This window comes from Thunnus thynnus, chromosome 10 (genome assembly GCF_963924715.1).
Source record: "Thunnus thynnus chromosome 10, fThuThy2.1, whole genome shotgun sequence".
In the NCBI taxonomy this organism is placed as follows: Eukaryota; Metazoa; Chordata; class Actinopteri; order Scombriformes; family Scombridae; genus Thunnus; species Thunnus thynnus.
The window spans coordinates 11,746,712-11,772,740 of NC_089526.1; the positions used below are offsets into that span (position 1 = coordinate 11,746,712).

The 26,029-nt window shown below is 39.2% G+C and overlaps 2 protein-coding genes and 1 long non-coding RNA gene across 4 annotated transcripts; 2 read left to right on the forward strand and 1 right to left on the reverse strand.

Annotated features, from left to right (window-relative positions):
• The first annotated feature begins 249 nt into the window (after positions 1-249).
• mtf1 (metal-regulatory transcription factor 1) lies at positions 250-18,264 on the forward strand. 2 transcript variants are annotated; one of them, XM_067600945.1, is made up of 11 exons: positions 250-329; positions 2,086-2,617; positions 9,010-9,248; positions 10,361-10,492; positions 10,699-10,772; positions 11,695-11,828; positions 12,508-12,585; positions 12,789-12,891; positions 12,974-13,647; positions 13,984-14,053; positions 14,430-18,264. In XM_067600945.1, exons 2-11 carry the CDS (start codon positions 2,150-2,152, stop codon positions 14,921-14,923), a joined length of 2,466 nt encoding a protein of 821 aa, XP_067457046.1. In that variant the 5' UTR covers positions 250-329; positions 2,086-2,149; the 3' UTR covers positions 14,924-18,264. The 2 variants fall into 2 exon arrangements, with proteins under 2 accessions (XP_067457046.1, XP_067457047.1); XM_067600946.1 differs by lacking the exon at positions 250-329 and adding an exon at positions 412-775.
• A 43-nt stretch (positions 18,265-18,307) lies between these two features.
• Positions 18,308-18,896, reverse strand: LOC137191114 (uncharacterized). Its single transcript, XR_010930357.1, has 4 exons — positions 18,808-18,896; positions 18,669-18,733; positions 18,500-18,598; positions 18,308-18,418 (listed from the first exon to the last, which is right to left on the reverse strand). It is a non-coding gene; the product is annotated as an uncharacterized lncRNA (long non-coding RNA).
• A 108-nt stretch (positions 18,897-19,004) lies between these two features.
• On the forward strand, positions 19,005-25,464 carry yrdc (yrdC N(6)-threonylcarbamoyltransferase domain containing). Its single transcript, XM_067600948.1, has 7 exons — positions 19,005-19,081; positions 19,670-19,960; positions 22,034-22,229; positions 22,762-22,876; positions 23,046-23,165; positions 23,372-23,502; positions 24,801-25,464. Exons 2-7 carry the CDS (start codon positions 19,789-19,791, stop codon positions 24,868-24,870), a joined length of 804 nt encoding a protein of 267 aa, XP_067457049.1. The 5' UTR covers positions 19,005-19,081; positions 19,670-19,788; the 3' UTR covers positions 24,871-25,464.
• The last annotated feature ends 565 nt before the right edge of the window (positions 25,465-26,029 follow it).

Consider the following 26,029-nt stretch of genomic DNA (forward strand, 5'->3'; position numbering starts at 1 on the left):
AGGTGTGTGTCTCTGGTGATTTTTAAATTAAATTGTATTCATCGTGGTTCATGTTGCCAGTCATAAGCAGCTAAATGAATATGTATAGGTTTCTCATGTGTGAACATAACCTTCCCTACATTCATCTTATTGAATCACATTTGCTGCTTAAATAATCCAAGTTTCAAAAGAAGTTATATATTTAAAAAGAATAGTATTTTTATCTTTTAATTGGGGATTAGTTATGATACTTAATTTCCCATAATTCATCACTAAGGGCTGTGACGTTGTGTACTAGGGAGGGGATAGGAAGAAAGTGCCTGAGAGACAGCACTAAACATTTTACACAGGTAAATATATTTTAATGTCATCTACTTTTAGTCGATTACCTTAAGAGTTAGTATGCCAGTTCATCATTAGGTTAAATGACACTTGTTATTATTCTAGCAAGGATGGTGGGTAATGTCAACTGTCGACAGTCAACCGGCTACGTTACTAGCTAGCACCCAGGCTAAGCTATGAGCTAAATTGTTGGCAGCTAGCAAAGCTATGCATGTGCAGAGAAATAAGTGGTAGTTCAATTGGCTTTAGCTAGTAAGCTAAAGACAAAAGGGTTACTTAGGTGTTGTATTCACAGGGAAGTCGCACAGCTGTTAAGAAGTGTGAATAGCATTTTTTTAAAAACACTGAAATTACGTTTTTTTAATGTATTTGTAGCAGCTAGCTAGCGACATATCTTTAAGGCTAGTGTCGCTATAACCAATATGTAAGTTAACGTTACTCTGTGAAATAACAGGTCAGTAATTTCATCAACCAGCGTTTTTTTTACAAAGCCAGCTAAAAATCTCATGACATTAGTTTAACGTTACTGCATTGTCAGTAGGATGGGGGTTAATTTCGCAGTCAATCACAGCGTGTTTACCAGGCCACTCTGTGTTTGTAAACGCTAGCTAGCCAGCCATGTCGAGTATCAAAAAAAAGTTAACTGAGATTATCGTGTGAATGTGACATCTTTCCTTTGTTATTCATAACGTTTTATGAAGATAGCTAGATATTTTTTGTAGTTGTTTTGAAATCATAAAATGTGTCAGTTGAGTTTAGCTCCTGCTGTCTCGTGACTTCTGTCATTGAAATCAGGCGTTATTTTCCCCCCAAGCAGAGCTAATTAGTCCTATTTATCGGCGGCTTTCTGGTGATAATTCCGTGTTTTATAGCTGAAAATATTGAACTGTCTTTTTGTTGTCATACACGTGTTTGCTTTAGTACAAAGCGGGCCTATTGTATTGGCATTTAATATTGTCAAAGAGCCCCTTTCTAGGCATATTTTAGGCTCTGTCCAGCCAGTCGTAAGTACCTGTTGTCAGAATAGGCCTTAAAGATGACAATGGTGCTTTCTACAAACATATTAAGTGTTAAAATGTATCTCTAACGTCTTTGCTGTTTTCTCTTTTAACTAGGCAATATGGCTGTTTGTTTTGGCCAATCACTCACTCACTCACTCATTATCTACGTTTAGATCATAGTCCGCCTTTAACCTTCTTCAGACATATCAACATAACCTTGTACTGAAAGCCAATAAGAAGAATTGTGTTTTGTTCTCAAGAACCTATAATCCTATTTTACATATTTTACTTCCTGCCAGTCATACACATACTGTAATGGTACCAAAATTTAAGTTGTTCAGTCTTATGAATACTTGGAATCTGCTTGAGTAGCAGTCTTACCTTGTAAACCACGTGGAACAGCTGGCACAGAAAATAAAGATAAAAAATGGTCTCTTCAAATAAAGCGTGTTTCTCTCTTGGGAACATGAAATCCATTGTGCAGTCATGTCTGTGTAAGATTTTGGAGGTGTCCCTTATTTCCATGCTGCTCATTCTACTCATTTTGATGCATTTCATTACAGGAGATAAATATCATACTCATCACTTTTGTATGAAAAAGTAGGCTGATCCTCACAAGCAATATTAGCACTACAGTATGATTTTGTTTATCAGATCCCAGGACTGGCTAGCTCTTGATAACCCGTTGGTAAATACTGAACTTGGGAAGACTGCCATCTAGTATTTTGCACTATTTAAATGGAATGTGCTTCTTATTTTTCAGGTTGTACTACTAACAGTGTGAGTGTGCAGTCCTCCTTGCCAAGGAAGGAGAGGCACCAGGGACCATGAGCGAGAATGGCCCTCATACGGAGGCGTCCATGTACTTTGAGGTAGAGGTGGATCCCCTGGAGCGGGATGATGAAGAAGAAGAAGACAAGATCCACTTTGACAAAGACGATCGCCTGATCGCTGAGCCTTCGTCATCCTCCGGTCGGGTGTACGACCGCACTACAGTGCTCATTGAGCGGGACCCCATTCGGTTGGATGAGGAGGGCGAGGAGGAGGGTCACTGCGGAGGTGACGAAGATGGAGTTACCTTCCTAACGGAAGGGGAAGGTGATGGAGATGAGGAGGAGGGCTCTCTGGCCTTTATTGCCGACCCTGATGGCATGTCACAGGGTTATGTGCACCACACCATTTCTCCAGACCAGATCCAGTTCACAATAAATCCAGGCTCCACCCCAATGCCACGCAACATCGAGGGTGCCACACTCACCCTGCATTCTGAGTGTCCAGAAACCAAGCAAAGAGAGGTAAGCCTTAGTAAAAGCAGCAGCTACATACTGATGAAATGCAAATGTGCTTGTTGGGTACTAAAGGCATCTCTTTTGCCTACCTCCAAAAAGATACCATATATTTCGAAGGCTCTATATGATCAGCGCTCTGCATCTTGGCTTTGTGCTTTTACCCAGTTGAATATAATGTGTTAAAATCCTTTCACACACCAGTTACTGCAGATGGGCATCATTTCACTAGAATGTGGGTAAGCAAGTAATTGCTTGATTTGGTTTGTCTTTCGAGACATATTTTTCTAGCAACTTGGTCCTGGTCTCTCATTTTGCCTCGAAGTAGAGGTTACCACCTCAATGCTAATAGTTCAGCTCATGTCTGTTGTTGATGTCACCATGCATTTACAGTGTTTTCAGAAAAGCCCCGTTTCGACCTAAAGTTCCAGGTACTTCTGACCCAGGGGAACTAATCTCAGGAACTAAACTTGGAACCTAAAGTCTCTCTCGTGCAGTCCTGTTTGCGTTTCCACCACATCTGAGGAACCAGGCAGATCATGCAAATTAGACCCATGAGGAATTAAAAAATCACAGCCGTGCCTGAAACACAGCATTCACACAGGAGGAAAAAACAACACAGATTTGTCCAGTTGTTCTTTATATTTACTGCTGCATTAGTTGGATGTAATGAATGACTGAAAAGGAGGAATGCAGAGGAGTAAAATGAAACAGAAACTAACAGTGTCTGTCTCCACAGTAAATCATCTGTTGACTGATGGTTATTTATTTGTGCTTTAGAATTTAGCCACTGTCAGAAAATAGCATTTTATTTCTGTCATTCACTGGCTTTGTTCTCTCTATCACCACTCACTCTTCTTACTTGACCACTTTCACGCTCTCTCTTTCTCTATCTTGCTTGTTCGTGCCTTAGCTCTATCACGCTATCCCTGTCTCTTTCTCTCTTGTCTTTTTTAAAATGAGTTGGGAAGCTGACAACAAAGCCTAACTTTACTTTTAATGTTATCAAGTGAATAGAAATGTCCTTCCCTTGTCCTAAACTGGTCCTAAATACATACTAGAATACTTCCTTCTTCTATGAATGAAGCGGTGGTACACAACACCGCCCCAAGTGTTTGTATACACAATACACAACACTTGTTGTAATAAATATTATGTTATTCTCTAATACGTCTTAAGTATGCCATTTGTGTTGACTGTAATGTTTAATGTATGTTTTTAAATGTGGACCCCAGGAAGACTAGCTATGCTTTAGGACACAGATAATGGGGATCTTAACAAATGAACAAGTTGAAGCAGCCACAGTGTCTGTGTTTGACCAATCAGTGACAGTCATCCCTAAAAATTCACTCTCAAAGTTCCTGTACTTTTGCAAAGCACTACCCCCTGAGCAGGGACATTTTGGATGGTAAAATAATCTCCCTGGAACTAAATTTAGACCCTGTTCCCTTCAGCGGAAACAGAGGCAGAGGAACTGAGCTCCACAAAAGGTTCTTAAAGCCACTACATGGTACCAGTTTGGCTCGGATCGACTCTACTCGCTTTACTTTTCTGGATTTTGTTTTCCACTGAAGATAGTACCCCCACAACGGGGGCAAGGTTTTCAGGGTTGATCGACGCTGATTGGTCAAACACACACAGTGCAGCTGCTTCCACTTGTGTACCGCTTTATTCATAAAACAAGGAAAGCCTCTGGTATCGATTTAGGACAAGGGGAGGACATTTGTCTTCTTTTGATTACGTTAAAAGTAAAATTAGGCTTTGTTGTTGGCTTCCCAACTCAGCGCGGTGATGGTCGAGCAAAGAGAGGGAGGGGTGGTAGAGAGAACAAGGCAGTGAATGAGAAAAATAAAACATTCTGATTGTTTTCATTGAAGTTCTAAAGCACAAATAAATAACTATGAAACCCTCAACAGATGATTTACTATGGAAACAGACTTACTATGCCACTATTCCACCGCAGGATGTCCGGTATTGTGCAATTGATAATTCTAGTGACGATAATCTCTGACCAATCCGTGGCCTGCAGTGTTTTCACATCACCTTATAGTGACATGAAAACATAGATTTAGACCTGAGCATAATACTGTAATGGCTACATCGAAAGATTTGAATGATGTTGATAGTGCATTAGATAACAAGTAGGATTGTGTCACCATTTTCATTTATTAAGGCATTTGATACAGTTGATTATCAAATTCTTCTGAAGTGCCTTACATTGATTGGATGTGATGAAAAGTCATGTAATTGGTTTGCAAGTTATTTCAGTAATAGATCACAAGCTGTAGTAGTTGATGGCTATCAGTCCAGTTTTATAAATGTGAACAAAGGTGTACCACAGGGCTCTATTTTAGGACCACTTTTATTCACAATATTCATAAATTAATTAGGAGAAAACCTTAGGAACAATACAATTCAGCTGTATGCAGACAATGCTATTCTCTATACAACAGCGCCCCCTGGAGCTCAAGCGGTTCAAAATATTCATTTTGATTTCTGTGTTGCACAGCAAACTTTACTTGATCTTAAATTACTGTTAAACTCACATCATCTGTTTGTTGAGAGTTAATTTTTAACAGAAGGCGAGAGTACAGGGTTACTGCCTCTGAGAAGTAATTGTACCTGTAGGTCTTTTTTTTTCTAGATCTACCAGCATAGTTTCACTAAACAAACAAATTATGAAATATAATGCTGGCTGTGTGTATGGCCGTTACGCCATATTTGTTGCTATTACAACTGTAAGCAGACCGCTGTATTTGTGTAACTGGTGTATGATAGATAGTAGGGTTGCATGATTCAGGAAATCTCACGATTCGATTTGATTCCGATTCTTGGGGTCACGATTCAATTCACAATCGATTTGCGATTCGAAACGGTTCAAAATCGATTCGATTCGCAATTCAAAATCTATTCTCAATTCAATACATTCATAGATTTGATTCTAGATTGATGTGTTGAGTTACTCTTTTCATTTGACTGTGCTGGACATTTTTATAGGTCTCAAAGAAAAAAAATCACACTGAATCAAATGTAGACATTTGCTACTCAATGTTAACCCTGAGTAAGATTTATTTTCCTTTAGTTCACTCAGTCCTCAGGAAACCAAGGCAGCCCTGAGACAAAGGGTAAAATGAATACTTAATACAAAAATAAAAATGATTGCAAAGATAAACTATTAAGTGCAAAACTTCAAATAATAACTTAAATTCATACTTCAAATAACAAAATCAACCAAACAACAGCTGCCTGCTACATTTAGCTGCAAAGTGCAAACAAGAACGTTGATCAAATTGGTCAAATTGATCACTATAAGCAGATGATTATTTTAACCGATTTTGTTTCTTTTTCTTAATTTCTCATGCAGAGAACTATCTAATTGACATTTGTATATTTATTACATGAATATAAAGTAATGAAACAGGCAGTTTCGCTATTTACTGAATTTTATTGACTGTTTCAGAAATGCATTACAGCTGTTTAAACGCTTGTTTCGCTGCTGCATCTCGTTGGTTCGTTTTTGGCAGTTTGTCATAAGCTTCAAGGAGACGTTTTTCACTGAGATAAAATGACTCTCATTCTTGTCCACAGGTAACCAGCTGGCAGGCTGACAGGTTGTGCGTTGTGCGTTAAGCTGTGGGGGTGGGGGCTGCAGCGAGAAAATTGAACCAGAATCAACTTTTGGAGAAGCGCAACCTGTAATGCTGTACAACCTGCCATATGACAAAAACATTACTAGGAGTTGGGGAGGACATTTCTTTTCGTTTGATAACATAAAAAGTAAAGTTAGGCTTTGCTGATGGCTTCCTGACTAATTTTAAAAAAGACGCGAGAGAGAGAGAGAGAGAGAGACAAGCAGTGGTCGAGCGAGCTAGAGAATGGATGAGGAGAGGGAGCGTTGGTAACGTTAGTGAGGAAGCTGGTGAATCAGATCAATAAACGTTATTTTCTGATTGTTTCACCATGGTTACGTTCTAAAGCAGAAACATCCCCAAACACCTCCGCTCAACCCTGCAGCATTGGTAGTGAGAAAGCGGGTTAATGAGAGGAAAACAACGTTATTTTCTGATTGTTTGATGCTGGTTACAAATAAACATGCCCACAACCACACAAACCTGCAGAAGTGCGCTGCAGCGCCTGACAATGGCATTAGTCATGTCAAGCTCCTTCTTTCCTTCGACACACACTTCACTTCCTTCTTGCCCCCCCCAGTTGGGTCCGGGCGGAAACTGGCGCGGCAACATTGCGCCATCTATGGGATTTAGCAAGCTGACTCATGTCAGGAAAAAATGGAAAACAGCGTTGTGGCAAGACTGGAAAATGTGAATCGATCTTTGGAATTTCTGAATTGATTCTGAATCGGCAGAGATAGAATCGCGATTATTATGTGAATCTTGCGCACCCCTGATAGATAGATAGATAGATAGATAGATAGATAGATTCTTTATTGTCATTGTATTAATACACAACAAAATACAGTTGATGCTGCATACACTGTTATGTTTGCAGTGCTGGTTGGTCATTTTCATTAGTCTGTTTGTCATTATTGTGACATTATGACCTGATATTTTTATGGCATTGTTATCATGATAGCTACATGCACAGAATGAATTTCCAAGAGGACAATAAACTAAATCATCCATTTATGTTCACATACTAGAAAATGGGAGACGTTGTGAAAAATCTAAATAATATTGGATATAGACCTTTACTGCCTTTTAATAGAGCCTTTAAATGAAGTCACAGTATGTTTAGTAGATTGTTGCAGTAGATAGGAGTACACTGCTGCATGGTGCAAATTAGGTTGTGCACATCCAAAATGGTAGACAAAAGCACTGCTATCCACATAGAAAAGATGAGCCACCCTGCCTTTGAAAAGCATGAGATGAGCAGAGAGCACCCAAGAGTGGCTGTTTTCTGTGACCAAAACAAAAAAATTCCAAACTCCCGTTCAACAAGTGTCAGGAAAAACCTAAGGACAAGTGACATCGAGCACTCTGCAATCTTGCTGTAAATACTCTTGCCTAAATATTTCATTTGTAATGTCGTGGTCTTTTTCCACTATGCGTGTGGGAGACCGAAGCATACAATGCCCTCTCACAATGATCGAACTGATGGCGGAGAAGAGTCACGAGGGTGTGGGAGATGAATACAGCACAGAGCTACAAGCTTTAGCAGGCTTCCCATGGGGGGTTTTGCATGGATGTTTGTTTAACAAATGAGCTCTCCCACATGCTTAAAATCAAAATGAATGGCTTTAGACTACCCATCACTCAAATTAGGGTTTGTCAGTTAGACTGAAAGGAAATGTAATCAGCTTTATGTCAGCTGTCATTTTCATGGGTTATTGAAAACGTTACGAGAGCATGTCGAAGCATGTGTACTAAAATGAAGCACAGAGACTGCAGTGTTTTGTGAAACATTGTAGGGTTTTTACTGATGCATCAATTGTTTTGAACTGTGTTGAATGGTTATCATTATGTGGAAACATGGGTTTTGTTTTGTTACCATTCATTTTTAGTTTTTAATTAATTGTCCACAACCTCAGTTTTTACAAGTCAAGCTATTTTGCTCTTTATAAATATATCATTTTAGTTGTCTTGCTTTCATGTAAATTGTGCTTCCAAGACTCTTTTGAAAAATTAGAGGTTAGTTTATTACTTTATGTAAAATGACATTACAGTAGAAAGTTCTGTCACTTGCTAATTTTGCCATTTGTGTGACCACTGAGGAATTTGGATGTCTGCTTGATCTAATAGGTCAGGGTTAAACATGCAGTTTTTTTTTTATCTTGATTGTCATGTAGGAAATTAGTACTTACTAGATGTGTAAGAAGATCTGGGCAGTAACTTAGAGGAATAATATTAGCTGAGGGAGGAGATTCTCATGTCAAGGGGTCAACCACAAGCTCTCTCATCTTGGCTTTGTGTTCAATACAGGATAGCATTTTTTCTGAGAAGAGAACGGACTGCTTTTATTCACATTGTCCTGGGGCTTTTGTGTGAGAAGAGAGCAGGAGACTGCCACCCTGCAATGGAGATCGGTGCTGTGAAAAAGAATTGGATGGGATGTATTGCATTAGTCATCATCGTTGTCCTTTGTGCTCACCCGCTTCATGTGCTGACGGGTGGCTGAGTCATTGAGTTCAAGTCCCCTCTGAAAGGTCACACTTTCTCAGTCAAGGCTGGTTATTGCTGAGCTGAATTAAATAAAATTACTCTCTCTCCCTGGTTTTGAAATTCTGGTTAAATACTTTGGTTAATTGATTTTAACAAGAGGTGATTTTATCTTTTCCTTAGCCTCAGGATTTCACTCAGTACAGATGAATTCAATTCACCATCTGTCAGACACTCACTTTTTACCCCCTCTTCTTCCCCCTCCTCTTCTTAATGTTCCTCTATCAGGTGAAGCGCTACCAGTGCATGTTCGAAGGCTGCACAAGGACGTACAGCACGGCGGGAAACCTGCGAACACACCAGAAGACCCACCGGGGGGAATATACATTTGTGTGTAATCAGCAGGGCTGTGGAAAGGCCTTCCTCACCTCTTACAGTCTCAAGATCCATGTCCGTGTACACACGAAGGAGAAACCGTTTGAGTGTGATGTGCAAGGCTGCGAGAAGGCCTTCAACACCCTATACAGGTGAGCCTACACCCAGTTTTGTTGTTTTGTGCTTTATTTCTCCTCATCGTGCTGTTGTTACAAAGCTGTGGGCACTATGAGGCAAGTTCAAGTCATTTATCATCACTGTGGGATCTGTTGAGTTAGCAGTGTCTCGTTTGTCGTCCTTGAGACTGAGAGCCCATGTGTGGTCACCTAGAATGGTTGAGAAACTGTAGTATAAGTAAATAAGATTAGATTGTGTCATTATATAACAGATATTTGGCAAGTACAACGACGTGACTTTTATACATACATAGAACAGACACAAAATGAGTGTTTAAGCAGAATTAAAATACAACATTTTGCTTTATATGGAGGTGTACTATGTTTTGTGTGTAAAATTTCCTCCAACCAAAGTTAGTATTTCCAAGTATTTTCCTTGTAGCCCATCAAAACTGCAGAAAATTTGTATTTGTACAATTTTATATTTTCAGAGAAGGCAAGAAGTGACACAGTGGATGTTTTGATAAAGTATGTCAGCTGTGACAAATGACCATGAACCACTCTGACGGGAGCTGTTATCATTAAAATATACTACAGTTATGCATAAGAAAATAATAATAACCATACTCTAAAACCCCAGACATGGTTTTACTTTGTAGTGCTTTCACTATTTAGATTTTCAAGCAGTCCATATCAGAGACCTGGTGTGGTCTATATTGGTTCAGTTGCTATGACAACATGTCCTGGGTTTGGTGGAGCTGTTCCATCACCCTCAACTCCCTGTCAGACGTTGTTACTCAGGGCAGCCAACCGATACCACACATGAATGGCACACATGGGTGGATTCCCTTTTTAATATGGTTACTTTTCCTCTTGCATATTCTATGGTACCCAAACTACTGTATCTTATAAGACCACCACTGAGACATGCTGTATGTGTACTGGGTTCATTTGTTTTCTCTGTTTGCCAAGATTATTGTTGTCATTTACTTGATTGCGCTGTCATGTGAATGCGGACCCTTTTGCAGGCATTCTTATTAAGTGTAACGGGAATCGGCATATACTGTTTAATACCACTGTGCTTAGTTTGTTTCTTTCTTCAAGTCTCCCGTTGTGGTTTAATGAAACACGCTTGATTGTCTCTGCAGACTAAAAGCACACCAGAGACTTCACACAGGCAAGACATTCAACTGTGAATCAGAGGGATGCACAAAGTACTTTACCACACTCAGTGACCTGAGGAAGCACATTCGCACACATACTGGGGAGAAGCCATTCCGGTGAGCATTTACATTATCAAACTAGGTTTAATCCACCCTTAGTAGAAAATTAAGTGACAGTTATACTAGTAGATACTTACAGACAGCTGCAGAAGCATGGCTTTATTGTTGATGATTTATCAAACCCAGTGTCTTGAAAATGCATCAGTGTCTATTTGCCTCTAGAAAATACATATCTGACATGATTTTTCTGTCTTTGCCTCAAGGTGTGACCACGATGGCTGTGGCAAAGCTTTTGCTGCAAGTCACCATCTAAAAACCCATGTACGGACACATACAGGTACATAGTACTAGTTTGTGTTATGTAATTTTAATTGATCTAGAATGTGTTTATTTTCCAGCAACTGTATGCCTGATTTGCATTTTAACACTGATTACATTGTTAACCAGTGCCTCCCACACATGCAGAGTTAATTTGAATGGCCTGACCAAATAGATTTTTCCTCCGGCCAAAAACATTTTTCCGTGGTTTGTATTCACTGTGTCTTCCTTTTAAAAAGTCTATGTAGAAGTGTGGTTAAAACAGCAGTAATTGAAAATCTAACAGAACGCTCTTGTTCATGTGCACTCATATTGATTGGACAAATAACTTCTCTAATTGGAAGTTCCCAGTCGGACAGCAGGAGCCAGAATTCTTTGCTCAAGGGCGACTTGAGTGTTCGTTCAGAAAGGAGAGATTGTCTTGCCAGAGTTACAGCTGCTGGCCAAATAACACATCACTCACTCCTTTTCATGTGGTTTCGGTTCTTTAGTAGTTTTATAAATAGGTGATTCTCCTACATTGTGTACTTAAAGAATGTAGTCAAGCATCAGAGAGAGCCATCAATCTCCGATACTTATTCCTGTGGCAGTGGAGGAGAATGGAGCTTTGTTCTTAATGCATTTTATCCAGTAGAAGCTCCTGTTGGATGAAAGTTAAGATTCTCTGCTGAAGCTGATTGCTTGTTCTTCAATTGTGTGCACGCTATAAATCAATCAAATGAAAATGCTCCATCCACTTTAATTGTAATTTGAATTGTTGTAGTATTACAGTTATTGCTTTAGGGAATAAGAACAGGTACTCGCTTCCTTCATGTCAGAAATACTTTTTTGTTTTGTGTGTTACCTTTTCGTCAAAGATTAAAATTACACAGATACTCCTGTCTTGGGACCTTTCAGTCTGTTTCTGTATACTTCCCTCTCTGTCTCTAATCGTATTGTAGGGGAGAAGCCATTCAACTGTCCCAGCGACGGCTGTGAGAAGACTTTTAGCAGCCAGTACAGTCTGAAGAGTCACATCCGGGGCCACGACAAAGGACAGCCCTTCAGCGTCACCCTCACCCACCCGCTGTCTGAAGTGAGTCACAATTCAGCAACTTGTCAGTATGTTGGACACACATTGTTGGCAAAATGGTCATGTTCCCTATTTACAGCCTGGGAGCAACATGATACCGTGGTCCTCACATTATTTACTAGAATTATCTGACATGTTCACTTTCAGTTCACTTTACTTTAGTGGCCACACGACCAGTGTTGGTGACTTACACATTTTCACATACACAATACTCATGTTATGCTCTCACGCATGTATCATGGCACACAGTAGCCACTCTCACTGTTTGCCACTCCAAACAATGGAAACTACAAGTTTTAGTACTAGATGAGAGGCATTATAAAGAACATGTTAAACCAAAACAAAAGCTGCACACCTGCATGATGGGAACATTTGCAAAATTTTAATAAGAAAAAGAGAAAGAGTAGCCTTAGATCAAACTACCAAAATAAAAAAATGTTTTGCACATCTTATTCCAAGGAATGATTCTAACTTAAATGAAATTAAATTATAAATAAATCGTCTACCAGCTTATTCTTTGTAGTAAACTGTTCTTTTAAGTAAAACCTGGATTGTCACATTTATATACAGTAGGTGTCGCATTATTTTCCTATCTGGCTCGCCTGTCTTATTTGCATGACTCAGCACCTGATCCCATAGCAGTGGCAAGTTTAATTAGGTCCAATTCCTCTCTTAATTACAGGATGCAAATCACTCGCTGTGCCTCAGTGACTTAAGCCTCATCTCTACAGACTCAGATCTACGAGAGAGCCTCCATAATGTAAGTCCGGCCTTTGCTTCATATTCATCAAACAGACGTTGGATTGAAGATGTGAAAGAGCTGACAAGATAGTCAGTAAATATGTCACTTAACAAACAGCTATTTTGACACCTAAAGCTCTACTGTATTAAGAATTTAGAGCCAAAACAGGAGTCTCTGGATGTACTAATAAGCTTTTTGTGTTAATTTTTAACTTATTCCAGGCGCAGAATTTGGACCTCAACAATGTGACCCCTGTGAAAATATTTGAGCTCATGTTCCAGAGTCCAGAAAACAGTGTGAGCCAAGATGACGCCCATCCCAACGGTAAGAACATTTCAAAATCTGACACCTTTTAATTATGAATCATGTTTTTGTCCACTGATGGAGGTTTTATTTCCCTCCTCAGAGAGCCTTGCTGAAGCCTTCAGCCTAGAGACCCCTACCCAGCCCGGAGTGACTGATGCCTCGTCTCTTATCTCTTTCTCTCTCAATCCTACCTCCTGTACCTCTTCCTGTTCCCACACGACTTCAGTCATGGAGGCTCCTTCCCAACTCAGTCAGAGCTCTTCCTCTCAGGCCTCCACACCCGCCTCTGTCACTGCTACTGTCACCTCCACACAGCCACCCCCTTTCATGCAACTAACAGGGCCCCAGCAGATCTCCGATGTGCCTGCCCAGGCTTCTGTCCAAGCGCCAAACCATGCCAACACCCAGCACTATGTGGCACTGCCATCAGCATCATTCCTGCAGCCGGATAACGCCACCCAGACAAGTCCTCTACCACCACCTATCTCCGCTACTCCTCCAGTGGCTCCCACACTGACCACCACAGCGCCAGGCTCGGCTGCTGTGTCTGTTGTTACAGCCACCACAACAGATGCTCTGGCAGCTGTAGCTCAACCTGTGCCTTTGGCCAACAACCCTGTTCCCAATTCTGGCCCTGGTCTGCCTCCCGCCCCTGCCACCATCACCATAGCACCAACCCAGAACCTGCTGCAGCCCAGCCTGGTCATGTCTGACCAGAACCTACAGTGGATCCTCAGCAGCGCCGCCAACAGCCAGCAAAATCCAGAGCAAGCAGTGAGTAGTGCTCCCACAGTTTAATCATCTGGAGCCTGATGACCTGCGCTAATCGTGTATTGATCTTATTTTTGTGATGTGTTTGTAAAAAAAGATTTTATGCATTCCTACATACATGAACATAGGGATTTCATTATGTTTTGTCAACTAATTGTTAGTATGTATATATCAGAGGATTAGCCAACAACAGCCTGCTAAAAACTACTACTCATGCTAAAAACTCTTTTTTATTTCACTGTAGTAGTATTTTATCAATATTACTTTTAGTACAACATACATACACCAACCATATGATTTTATCGTGCTTGATTCGTGATGTTCAATGTTTGCTCACAGCAACATCAAGGAGCTCCAAAAGTGGAAAAGGTTTTCTTCACTACAGCCATACCAGTGGGAGGAAACGCTGGTAAGTTGATGTGTAGTGAAATATTATATTTCTTCATATTGTGGACGTAAGCCAAAAGGCTGTAACAAAATCATATATTTGTTTTGTCAAACAGCCAACCTTTTGTTATATAAATGTAACTGCTGCAAGTGCTGTAGTATTTTAAACAGTATCACGTTATATTTTTTTAAATAATGAATTGACAAGTAACCGCGTAGGAGCAATAACATTCAAATCATTCAGGAGCTATAAGAAGAGAACAAGTATTGATGAGTTTAGTTTTTCCAGCTGTGCTAGCAGTAGACACAGAGGTGACCAGCATAAACACATCAAGTTTGCTGTGTCTGTGTTGTTTTTTCAGTGAATTTGAAAGTTTTATTGAAAATTCTGTTTTCAGGCAACTCAGTCCAACAAATCGGCCTCAGCCTGCCGGTCATCATCATCAAACAGGAGGAATCCTGCCAGTGCCAGTGTGCCTGCAGGGACTCTGCTAAAGATAAGAGTTCAAAGAGTGCCTCCTCCACCGTTTCAGCCCCAGCACAGCAGCAACCACCAGAGGTCCCTCCCCCTCCCCCAAGGCCGCAGCCCCCAGAGCCTCCACACCATCCCGCCACCTCATCATCGTCATGCTGCCTCCCCGAGTCTTCCTCCAAGGTGGGTGAAGTGAGACAGGAGGCCCCTCCTCCTTCTTCTTCCTCCTCTTCCTCCTCAGTTCAGACTTTCTCCACAATAGTAAGCAGCACTGCCACCAACCCCCCCTCATCTGACGGGTTAGCCAATATGGACGTCTCGGACTTCCTCTCCCTGCAGAGCCCTGAGACAGCTGCCAACATCGAGGCTCTGCTGCTTGTTGCTGAAGACTTCAACATGGCCACTGATGGCAATCCTTAGAAGAGCTGCCTTCTGAGCTGCCAGTCTGGCACACTGTCAGTCTGTTGCACCCACTCACCCACAGGCATCAATTCCACCCACATCACGAGTCATTCTCCTCAGTGACGCCTCTTCTTTTTCCCTATATAGTGCGTGCGTGCATCGAACCCCCTGTACCTGCAGTGCATTCTGTTCCGTGTGGCATTGTGCAACATATATACACAAACTATGAATACTTTTGCTGTTGAGTCTCTTTGCAGTAGTTGAGTTTTTAGAGACAGGATTAGTTTGCTTATTGAGGTTTAGCAATGTTAATGCTAATTAATGCAGGGAAAAGGCGATAGAACCTTTTTGTTAAAACATAATCAAACTGTATATAAAATCCCATGATATCCACTCTGAATTGATCGAATGAAACAAGTGAGTGTTGTCCAAGCACTGAAAACTTCAAGAGTTAATTTTCCTGGCTTGAAGGTCACACACACCTGAGCAGGAAAACAAAACGTGTCTGTATATCTTTGTACTGTACTACAGGTCCTAACAAACGCTTAAAGCTGGTATGCAACTGACCAGAATGCACTGTATATGAGAGGAATTTGCTATAACTTAAAATATAGCTCCCAGCAGAAATTTGAAAGGGGTGGGCCACCCAGCCCCTCGTATAGCTGTCAAATAAAATGATTTCCTCGATATTTTTGTTTCTAGGAAGACTAGTTTAGTCCAGAAAATGTGATGTGATGATTATTTTCTACTTCTTTTTGACAGTTATTTACTAATTGAGAAAAGAACGTGATCAAATCTGCCTGTGAAATTAAGTCAGTATCATCAAATAACTTGCCTATAACTTAAACTAATTTAAAATTGTACATGTTAATTTATTTAAATGCTTGATCCTTTCATTATACTAGTAATACTATTATCTTCAAGATAGCAGAAAAAAAAGTCTTTTATTAATTTATTCCAATCACTTGTTGTATTTTTAGTTGAGCTGTTTTTATGTTACTGAATTGCGTTTCTTTTAAGAACGTAATGGGTTTTGCTAAAGTATGAGAAATGAGGCACCTATAGAAGACTGCACAGTTGAGCAAATTATCCTCTAGGATCTGCTTGTTTGCAAAAATTGTCCACAACTAAACAGTAAGGAACTACTGTCAACATCCCATGTTTTATAGGGTTGTGACCCTCTCAGGGATGCATCAAGTCATAACTGATCCTGGTTCCCTTAATTTGTTACTCAGACATGCGTTTCCTTACCAGATGCCCCACACTTGCAGTGGCCCTACGTTTTGCTGCACTCTTCCCCGTTTATTGCACACAAACTTGTAAAGTGAGTAATCTGACAGCTTGTTAGCTGAGGTGCAGCACCACTACAGACTTTTTGTATACAACTGCTGTAAAGTAGCATTTAAAAGATGGTGTCCTGGCGACAGTGTAAATAGAGTACATTTTAGTGTAAACATCTTTGAGAAACTTGTAGATTACTCTAGAATTTGTATTTTTGTATAGACTATTGAATTACTAACTTGCAGAGTTTGGAGCGAATGCACCTATCCTCGCATTTCTTCCCGCAGTCACATTTATGCAGGAGAGTTTTGAGTTTTTGCTGTGTTTAGTTGAATAGTTCTACAAGCAGCTGGGCTTCTGTACAGTCCCCCATAATAACAAAATATATGTAACACATAGCCTCCTGCTCAGAGTATAATTTAACAGTATTGTTTCACATGGGACATAATGCAATGACAATAGCGCGATGGCATTAGCCCCGTATATTAGAGTGTAGAGCTACTTGGCCTTACAACATAACTGTTCTATGAGCCTCCTTGCCTTGACAGTCTCTGCTTCAGACATGCCGTTGACATGCCGACACACTCATCTTCATTGAGTCTCAGGCAAACGCTTCCAGCAGCAGATCACACTGAGGCAAAAGCATTGACACAATTTTTTTTTTTTGCTAGATAGGTTTTGTTTTCCAGCTATAGCGTATGGAAAGTCATTAATGGATATGCAGCTCTGCTAAAAAAAAATATATATATATAATCAGCTACATAACTGATGCAGATGATGTGATTTTACATAGTAGTTCCAGTGTGTAGGATCAAAACAACATGCATGTCATAACTCGTTTTTTGTTTTTGTTTTGTTTTTTTGCCATAATTTGCTGGAGTGGAACTTTTCCCTCAATTCAAAGGTGCCATATAGGCAGTTAGTCATGTTGTGAAAGGCTCCAATCACACATTTTGTGCTCAAAAACCATTCCAGATATCCAGTATCAGATATTAGGAGTGTCTCCAAATCTGAAATTGGCTCCATTGAATCACAAAATTTTATTTGTAATAATTTACTCACCAATTCCCTGTTAAGGCACTAGGTGGGATTACTGCCAGGAGTCACGCTCATACAACCATTAACATAACATCTTCATACATGCATACTGTCAATGAACACAACTATGCAATTTTTAAGTGTGGCATTCACAAGTATACATACGTACTCCAAAAATAAAAGATTTACTCCTCCCTCCGTGACATGATATTCTGCTACAACCTTACACGCAGAACTCAAGTGGCAAAAGTTGTCTTTCCAATGCATACACATTAAGCGTTCTCCATCATATTCAACATTTACATTTGGAGTGGTGTGAACCTGGGCTGTTGTAGTGTGTTCAAGTACTTGTTCCCCATGAATGTTGCACCACAGCTTTCCTTTTACATGCTGTTTTGCCTCTGAGGTAACTGGTTTAAAACCAACTGGATTTTGTTTTGAAGGAGTATTTAGTTTATGATTCTGTTTTAAGAATTATTTTTTTTGGTCAAATGTACGCAGCTTTTCCTTATTTTTACACTTTATGGGTTTCATTTGGGCTTGCTACATTTATCTAATCATCTCAGCCTTTTACATTCATATTTGACATGTGGATAATTTGTCAGCTCATCTTCACCAATGAAAGTCAAACTTAACAGCTGCCGATATTTGTTGTAATCAATAAGCAGAGAAAATGGTTTTTGACTTCTGGTCCTGGTTTGTTTTTTCTGAAGTTTTACCTGAAACGGCAGCGTCAGCGAATCACTGATGGTGACATTTGTTTGGAAGCAGATGGTTTGAATGCAAAATGTATAGGTAGAGTGGTTTTGGAAATTGAGACGTTTTTCCAAATGGGCAATATTTAAAAGAAAAAGAGGAAACTATATGCTTCCAAAGGGATGTCTTGACACCCAAAGAGCGAGGAATTAAGGATTTGTATTTTTTCAAAGAATGTATAATGTGAAAATGTTTGCTTATGCTTGTTTCGTATAAAGTAATATGATAACTTTCTGAAATGAGAGCAATATAATACTAATAAAACCTTATCCTTGTCACTGAAATGTTTCCTCTGTTTAATTAAGTCTTTTTACAGAAAAAGAAGAGTGAATCTTAATTAAATTTATTTAACATGACATTTAAAATGATAATAAAAAGTCTCTGTTCCACTTCTGGTCACTTCTGCTGTGGTAAAGACACATCCTGGAAGGATTTCCTCTGTGGGACATAAACAAGCAAGGTGAATTTTCAAAATCTGTAGCACATCACATGTGTCCGAGGAAGGGAAAGGGAGCTCACCACTAGATCACTCAGATCCTTCAGGTCCTCCAGGACTCTATCACACAGTGTTATCTTCTCAGACAGGGTCACCAGCCTGCCGTCAACATCCTGCAGGACCTATGGAGGACAGAACGTGTTGGTCACAAGATAGTTTGAGCAGAGAGACATCAGTGAAACATTGGCTGACCTGTTGGACTGGAGGAATACCCTCCTCTTTCTGCTGGACCACTGTTTCTGTTGTACAATCTGTAACTGGTTTACATAAGCACCATAAGAAATACTGAAAATGCAGCAAATGTGCAGAAAATGCGTAAATGTTTTGTTACCTGTGTCCGAGGCCATGACTACAGACATACTTGTCTTGTAAACTCTGCATTTCAATTATTTGCCTTTGTGTTTTTAATCAGGTGCAAACAGGTGATTCACATTTTCCTAATGAGCAGGTGATTAGAAGGCCTGGCAGGTAACACTGAATAAATAAATATTTGCGTTAGTGGGTGCACATCTGTTGGATAGTTAGAAGAAATGTCAGAAGATGCTTTTCCAGATACCATTATATTAATGCCTTTGAGGAGGATTACACCATACCAGAAAACTTATGTATTTACTCTTCTTTTTTTTACTATCATTTTAATTTATTAATTATAATTATTTTTGCAGAACTACAATAATAATAACAAACAGATAAGAAATAGCAAATATCCTATGGTTCATGAGTAATAAAGAAATAGAGAAGAACTAAATTAGAATATAATAAAAAGTTAAGTAGTTTGGACAATAATATAAAATTCAAATTCTTTCTCTCCAAGTCTTTACTGCATTTCATTTTTGACAATCTGAAACATTTGTCTTTTTTATTATGAATTTTACTTTTATGGACATGAGATTTAACTAAACTGATACAAATATTGGTAAGATATTTAAGTATTTGCTTTGAACTGCTGACACCCAAAAAACAAACAGTATATCTATATATAGAGATTTTTTTAAAAATCAAGAGAAATTATACAACGAATATATCTGGAGAGAGCAGGACTATTTCCACCATTAGGTCCAGTGAAATAACAACTATTATTATTGTTTTGCAAATGATGAGACATCTCTGCATTAGTTTGTAATGAAGTCTCATAATAAAGCAAGACTCCTCTCTGTGGATGTTTGAATTAAATGTGCTGCTGGCCCTTGAAGAAAGTGAGCGTCATTGTTTTGGAGGCGTAACCCGGAAGACTCTTCTTTATCTCTATCCGGCGACAACATGCGACTTGGTCTGTGAAACGACAAATAAGCTGTTTTACTGACACTGTTGTATGAAGTCCGTCTGTAACCTCGCTGTTCAGTTAATAAAGTCCAGTGGAGCTCAAAGTTCAGCAGCGGCTCGTCGACACGAAGCAAAAATGTGTAAAGAGCTCAAAACCAAAGTGCTGCATTTGTCGTCGCCGACCTCCAATGGACCGTCTATCCGGCAGGAGAGCCTCACAGGTCGGTCAATCACTGCAGAAGCCTCAGGTCATTGTATAGCTTTGAAAATATGTGATGGTTCAAGCTGCTCGGGAAAGATTTATTGAAGATGTTTGTCAGGACGTAACGTAAACATGTTACATGAGTGTTACATCAGGTTCCTGCGTTTGCCCACATGTGACTTTAAAGGTGTGTTTATTAAATGAAAGGCTCTGAAGTTCAGAGATTTGAACGGTGCAAATAATGTATAGAGTTTTTTAAAAAGTCAATTAAACCCTGAAAGTATCCAAAAGTATGAGAGAAATGCCGTATGATTTCACAGATTTGCATGTTTTAAAAAAAGTAATTGTGAGAACCAATGTAAAAGGAAAAAAATGACGTATTTCAGTTAATTGGGTGAATTTATGGGAAAGCTGTAATGAGGAATTGACAGCATGAAGCAGACTTAATAAGTTTTTTTAATGTACTGATCAAGTTTGAAAATGTATGTTCAGAAAGACTCATTATGATGTCAGATGGGGTTTGGGTTGTAAAAAGGCTGTTGTTGTTGTTGTTGTAGGCATTAAGCTGCAGCTTCAGCCTACATCTTTCTCAGACTGCATGTGTTCCTGTGGCTTTGTGTTGTGTTGTTTTCAAATGTGCTCTTTGAGTAATCGTTACATTTTTATAGTTTCTTGCCTAATCTATCGCAGACTGAAATATATTTCAAATTTCAAAGGTGAAATCCATACAACTGCAGAATTTAATACTAGTTTAATGATTTTGGACAACCAAGTTAATGTACTTCATACACAGGCAACCAAAGAAGATGGAAATAAGAACATAATGATGATGATGATGATGATGATGTCATCATCATGTCCTTTTTAGCCTGTGGCATCAGATGGTTTGATGGGTTCAAACGGTGAGAAATATTTTGATCCTAAACTTAAATAAGATATGGCTGTGTAAAATACTTTATGGACTATAAATCTGCAAATGAAGATGATCGATTGACTCACTATGAGCAGTGACTCCCTGCAGCAGTGACTCTCATACTTTTTCACGTCAAGAACCCCTAAACTGACACAAATTAGACCACAGACCCTCATCTGATAAGAATTTTGCTTTTTGATGTTTTATTACAGAAAGCATACGAAACCCATAACCAACATAGTCAGTCATACATTCTGTCATTGTGTTACTTATGGATGGAATTAAAGTAAAAAAAATAAATTATTCCACTTTGTGCTGGGGGCCCCTCGAACCTCCTCAAGGACCCCTGGGGGTCCTGTGACCCCATTTTGAGAACCACTGCCGTACAGAGTGTTACATCATTGATGCGTTAACATGTAAGCATCAGTTTGATGTGGTGGGTAGGTCAAGTATACTGGTAGTCAATAGAAACTATGTCAATTCACTCACATCATTCTGCAAAGTAACTAGAAGACCAACCACAGTCATTACATGTATTTGATTAAAAAGTAGAGTTATGAAGTAGCACACAATGATATTTAGTGTATATGTAAGTATAATTAAGTATAGTTTTGATGTGCTTGTCCTCAACTTAAATGAGTTTTCAGTGATTTAGTATTGTACCTCTGTAAGTTAGGGGACTCACAAGAAACAGATTTTAAAAATCATTGATACAGTAGAAGTCAAGATGTTCTGATCTTTAGTCTCTAGTGTGGGTCAACCTTCAAACACATTGGTTTCTACACTTCCCGTAATACAACTCTATAGCTGTGTTTAAGTTGGATGGCCCATGCCTTTGTAAATACACACGTCTTCTAAACTACACACACTCTGTTTATAACTCAGGCTTTCTGTTAGAAATGTGTGTTGACTTGACAAAGCTCCTTTGACTATCACAAGTAAAATCAGTGGAATGCCCCTTTAACTACAGTTCTTGAGAAATAAATGCACTTTGTTACTTTCCACCTCTGTTGGTTTATCTTTTGCAGCCCTTCAATACCCCCGAATCCATCCACAATATTCAACTCAACTGTACAATATTATTAAAAATAGCATACACATGTTTTTACCCTCAGTATTTTGGTATCATTTGCTTCTGTGGATAAATCCCTCCGGACCCTCCCTGTTTTGGAACTGCAGATGCTGCTGAAATCCTGAGTTGCACCGTGAAGGCTCTGAAGGAGGGCCACGTTGTCGCTGTGCCCACAGACACCATCTACGGCCTGGCATGTCTGGCCCAGAACTCTGACGCCATCAGAAAGACGTACGGCATCAAAGGACGAAATGGGCAGAAACCGCTGGCCATCTGTGTGGGAGAAATTCAGGATATCTATAAGTAAGTGTACAGGCTACCAGTATTAGGGGATAACTTTGATCTAAAGTTAAAAAAGAATATTCCACCATTGATCACTCAAACAGTGCAGACATAAACAGCCGTGCCTTGAACATGATGGGCTCTTATATCCACTGGAGCTACATCTTGAATGCGGATTGTTTTATAATTTAAAATATCAGTGGTAAATGTGTTTTGGCATCAGTCCCTTTTGAATAAGTGTTTATGATTTCTTACTGGATTGTCTGTATTGCACTGGAGTCACACATCGAAGATCATCTTCAGATCATCATTCCCCCCCAGCAATTAGACACATTTTTACACTTTGAGTGACTGGCACAGGGTTAAACCTGCACCTGCTGTCACAGAAATATATATAATGTATATTTTACACTGTATGTTTTTGCAGCCATGTTTGATTTCTCTGAGTTGTTGCAGGATTTGTGGAAATTATAATACATCACTGACTTAAACAGGAGAGTAAATGCAGACCGATGGATGGTGGTTGCATCATTGTTTTTGTTTCCATGGACAGGTACTGTAAGGTGATGGTGAAGAAGGAGCTGTTGCGTGACCTGCTACCTGGTCCTGTCACTCTGGTGTTTGAAAGGTCTGAAGTACTGAACACAGATTTCAACCCTTTTACTTCAGTAAGTCCACTATTTAAACTGAATACTACTAAAAGTACACACCAGTGATAAAACTCTAGACTCGTTCACTTATGACTCATGGAGAAATAATAAGCTATGTATTATTTTTTTTAATGAGTCATAAATGAATGTAGAACATCTGTTGTTTACATGTCCTTGTGCCCCTCAGCTCGTAGGCGTCCGTATCCCAGATCATGCCTTCATGAGGCGTCTTTGCCAGATGTGCAGGGAGCCTCTTGCACTTACCAGCGCCAACATCAGCTCACAAACCAGCACTGTGGCCGTAAATGTAAGTGAAACCGTGTGAGAAAGGGACTATTCACCCCTTTTTTTAAAAATTATTTGTTTCAGAATCTAAAATCAGATTATGGGGATATTTATCTCCTTTTCAACTGTGTCATCTAAGTTGACAAAAATATATTTTTATATTAAATTTGGTACCTAGTGCTGGTGTACGTATATTCTCTGTAACGCTGCTGTGTTTTTCCTATGCAGGAGTTTAAGGAGCTCTGGCCCAAAGTAGCAGTGGTGGTGGATGGTGGACCAATAGGAGACCAGAGCCGCCTCGGGTCAACAGTGGTCGACCTATCAGTACACGGCAAATATCGCATCATCAGACCTGGCTGGTAAGTTTCAGCTCTTACTAGGAGACCGTTAGCTTACACTTGCTGTAGTTATACTTGGCATTTTTTCTCTTTGAATGAAATCAAACTAATAGCCACAAACATATTTATTTGAGCGTTAAAACTTTAGCAGAGGAAAACCTGATTCAAGAACAGAACAGAAAGATTATTTAATCCGCAATCTATTTTATTTTTGCACTGAGCAATTAAAAATGTATATTTTTTGCCTTTACACTTTATATCCTGTACAGGTTAATGTCTTAACCCTCCTGTTGTCCTCGGGTCACATTTGACCCATTTACAAATGCTTTTATATCAGAAATATGGATTTCTTTCATCTAATTGTCTGAAAATCACATGGATGGTTCCATACCACACACTTTCTTGTGTGAAAGTAGTGATCACTTAATGATCACTACTTTCACTGAATTTTGGGTGTTTTATTAAAATTTATAGCATCTGTGGACTTTTGTCCTCCCGAGTCAAAATTGACCCGGGAGGACAAAAGTTGCATGGTCGACGGGAAGACAACAGGAGGGTTAAAAAGATCCACCTGCATCAAGAACCTGCAAGTGTTTTTGGTTTACTGCCGTTCTTTCTACTGGAGGAACAGCATTAGAGCTTCAACAATTAGTCAATTAATCGATTAGTCAATCAACAGACAATTACCACAACTATACGATAATCAATTAATCGCTTTGAGTTATTTTTTAAGAAAAAAATGCTAAAATTCTCTTGTTGTCTCTTGTTCTTAAATGTGAATATTTTTTCTATATTCCTCTATGACAGTAAACTGAATATCTCTGGGTTGTGGACTATTGATCAGGAGGTTGGACTTATAGAGACATTGATTCTATCATTTTTCACCATTTTCTGATATTTTAGAGACCAAACAACTAATCGGTTAATTGAGAAAATTATCAACAGATTAATCAATAATGACAATAATGGTTAGTTGCAGCCCTAAACAGCATTATCACAATGTACTTCACTACTGCAGTTATTATACACGAGAGGATGAGACACCTGCCGCCCCTTCCATGATTATAAATATCAGAGAAACTAGTGAACAAGATGTAGATATTCTGACCACAGAAAATTACAACACATAGATGTACTTGTGAGTCTGCCACAAATGGGTGCTGACAGTGATAAAAATACCACATGGAGAAGGTTTATTCCTTTGTGTTTGTACTCTACTTTCTGACTCTGAACGTCACATCCCTCCCCTCCAAACCTCCCACGCTTGATCCGAACATAAGTCTGTACATGAAATGAGAATGAGAAATTCTGTTTTTCAGTGCCCTTTCTTCTACGGTTAATGTGCTGCAACATAAATATGGACTGTCAGAGGACTCGGGGAAAGAATGACCTTCGAACTCTCCACACTCCGCAACACGCTGAGACGCACAACCAGCTTCAACCCGGGGCTCCTCCAGGAAAAAAAAAAATTAACTCTTGTTCCGGTTAGTTTTCCCTGGAAATGCTGAATAGTCGAGGTGGGTTTACCTTGAACTCAGGAATGACTTGAGTCTTAAAACGCTCATGGCTGCATTGAGGTCTTGAGACCCTTTTTTTTTTCTGCCTTACTGTGATTGCTATCATGGGATTTTGTTGGATTTCTTATTCGACCACATCTTGTTTTTATTCAGTAACATGGAACAAGGTCAGCTATGGTTACAGGATTTTTTTTCTTTTTGCATAAAAACAAAACGTTATACTTTTTCTCATTGTCATACCAATGTGGTTTAAGTGGGAATATAATGGTTTGACTTTCTTATTTAAACTAAATATTTCTATAGGGGTCATTAGCACAGTAGACCAAGCGGATGTACTAAATGTCATCTGCCCACTTGCATGTTAAAAATTGGTCTTTTTTTTTCTCATGTCAACTTAATTGAAAGATTGTACGTCCTCGGCACAGCCAAAATAAATGCCTCAAACTTCTTCATGCATAAGAAACAATTTGAGTTGTTCTGTCATTATTTATTTCTGTCATTAGTGTCTGGATTTCACTTATCATTGATTCTTAATGGAGTGTGAAACCAAAAGTCAGAGTAAGATTCAGAAGTGCCTTTCACATGGAAATCAACCAAAGACACACCAGAAAGCATACTTTGATTCTTTAAAAAATGACTGACTTAAAGTAGCTTTTACTTTAACAGACAAATTTAATTAAATTAAATACACACAAATCTGTAGAGCAGAGTGTCCTGTCTGGTACATTTTTATTCACAAATCCAAAACAAATGCTGACCATTTCCTTAAAAACACTTAACGTCTAATCTGGTTGATTTTTACATCAGTGAAAGAAGGTAATATGTGCCAAATATGTGAGAGGAGCAGTGCTAACCTACATGCTATAAGCATATATATACTTTGCATTTGATTTTGCTCATCAGTTAATTCCTCTGGTTCCTTCAGGAGGATGTTCTCTGTTGCAGTCTTTTTTATGAGATTGAAAAATCTACCAAATGATATTAAATCCTCTTGAAATATTTTGTATTTGAGATAAAACTCTTAAAGCAAT

Bases quoted from the DNA above. Each gene is read 5' to 3' on its own strand.
- yrdc (XM_067600948.1), top strand. From the start codon at position 19,789: ATGAAGTCCGTCTGTAACCTCGCTGTTCAGTTAATAAAGTCCAGTGGA. The intron at 19,961-22,033 runs GTCGGTCAATCA...TTGGAACTGCAG, and splicing joins CCGGCAGGAGAGCCTCACAG to ATGCTGCTGAAATCCTGAGT. The intron at 22,230-22,761 runs GTAAGTGTACAG...TTCCATGGACAG, and splicing joins GAAATTCAGGATATCTATAA to GTACTGTAAGGTGATGGTGA.
- mtf1 (XM_067600945.1), top strand. From the start codon at position 2,150: ATGAGCGAGAATGGCCCTCATACGGAGGCGTCCATGTACTTTGAGGTA. The intron at 9,249-10,360 runs GTGAGCCTACAC...TTGTCTCTGCAG, and splicing joins GCCTTCAACACCCTATACAG to ACTAAAAGCACACCAGAGAC. The intron at 12,892-12,973 runs GTAAGAACATTT...TTCCCTCCTCAG, and splicing joins AGATGACGCCCATCCCAACG to AGAGCCTTGCTGAAGCCTTC.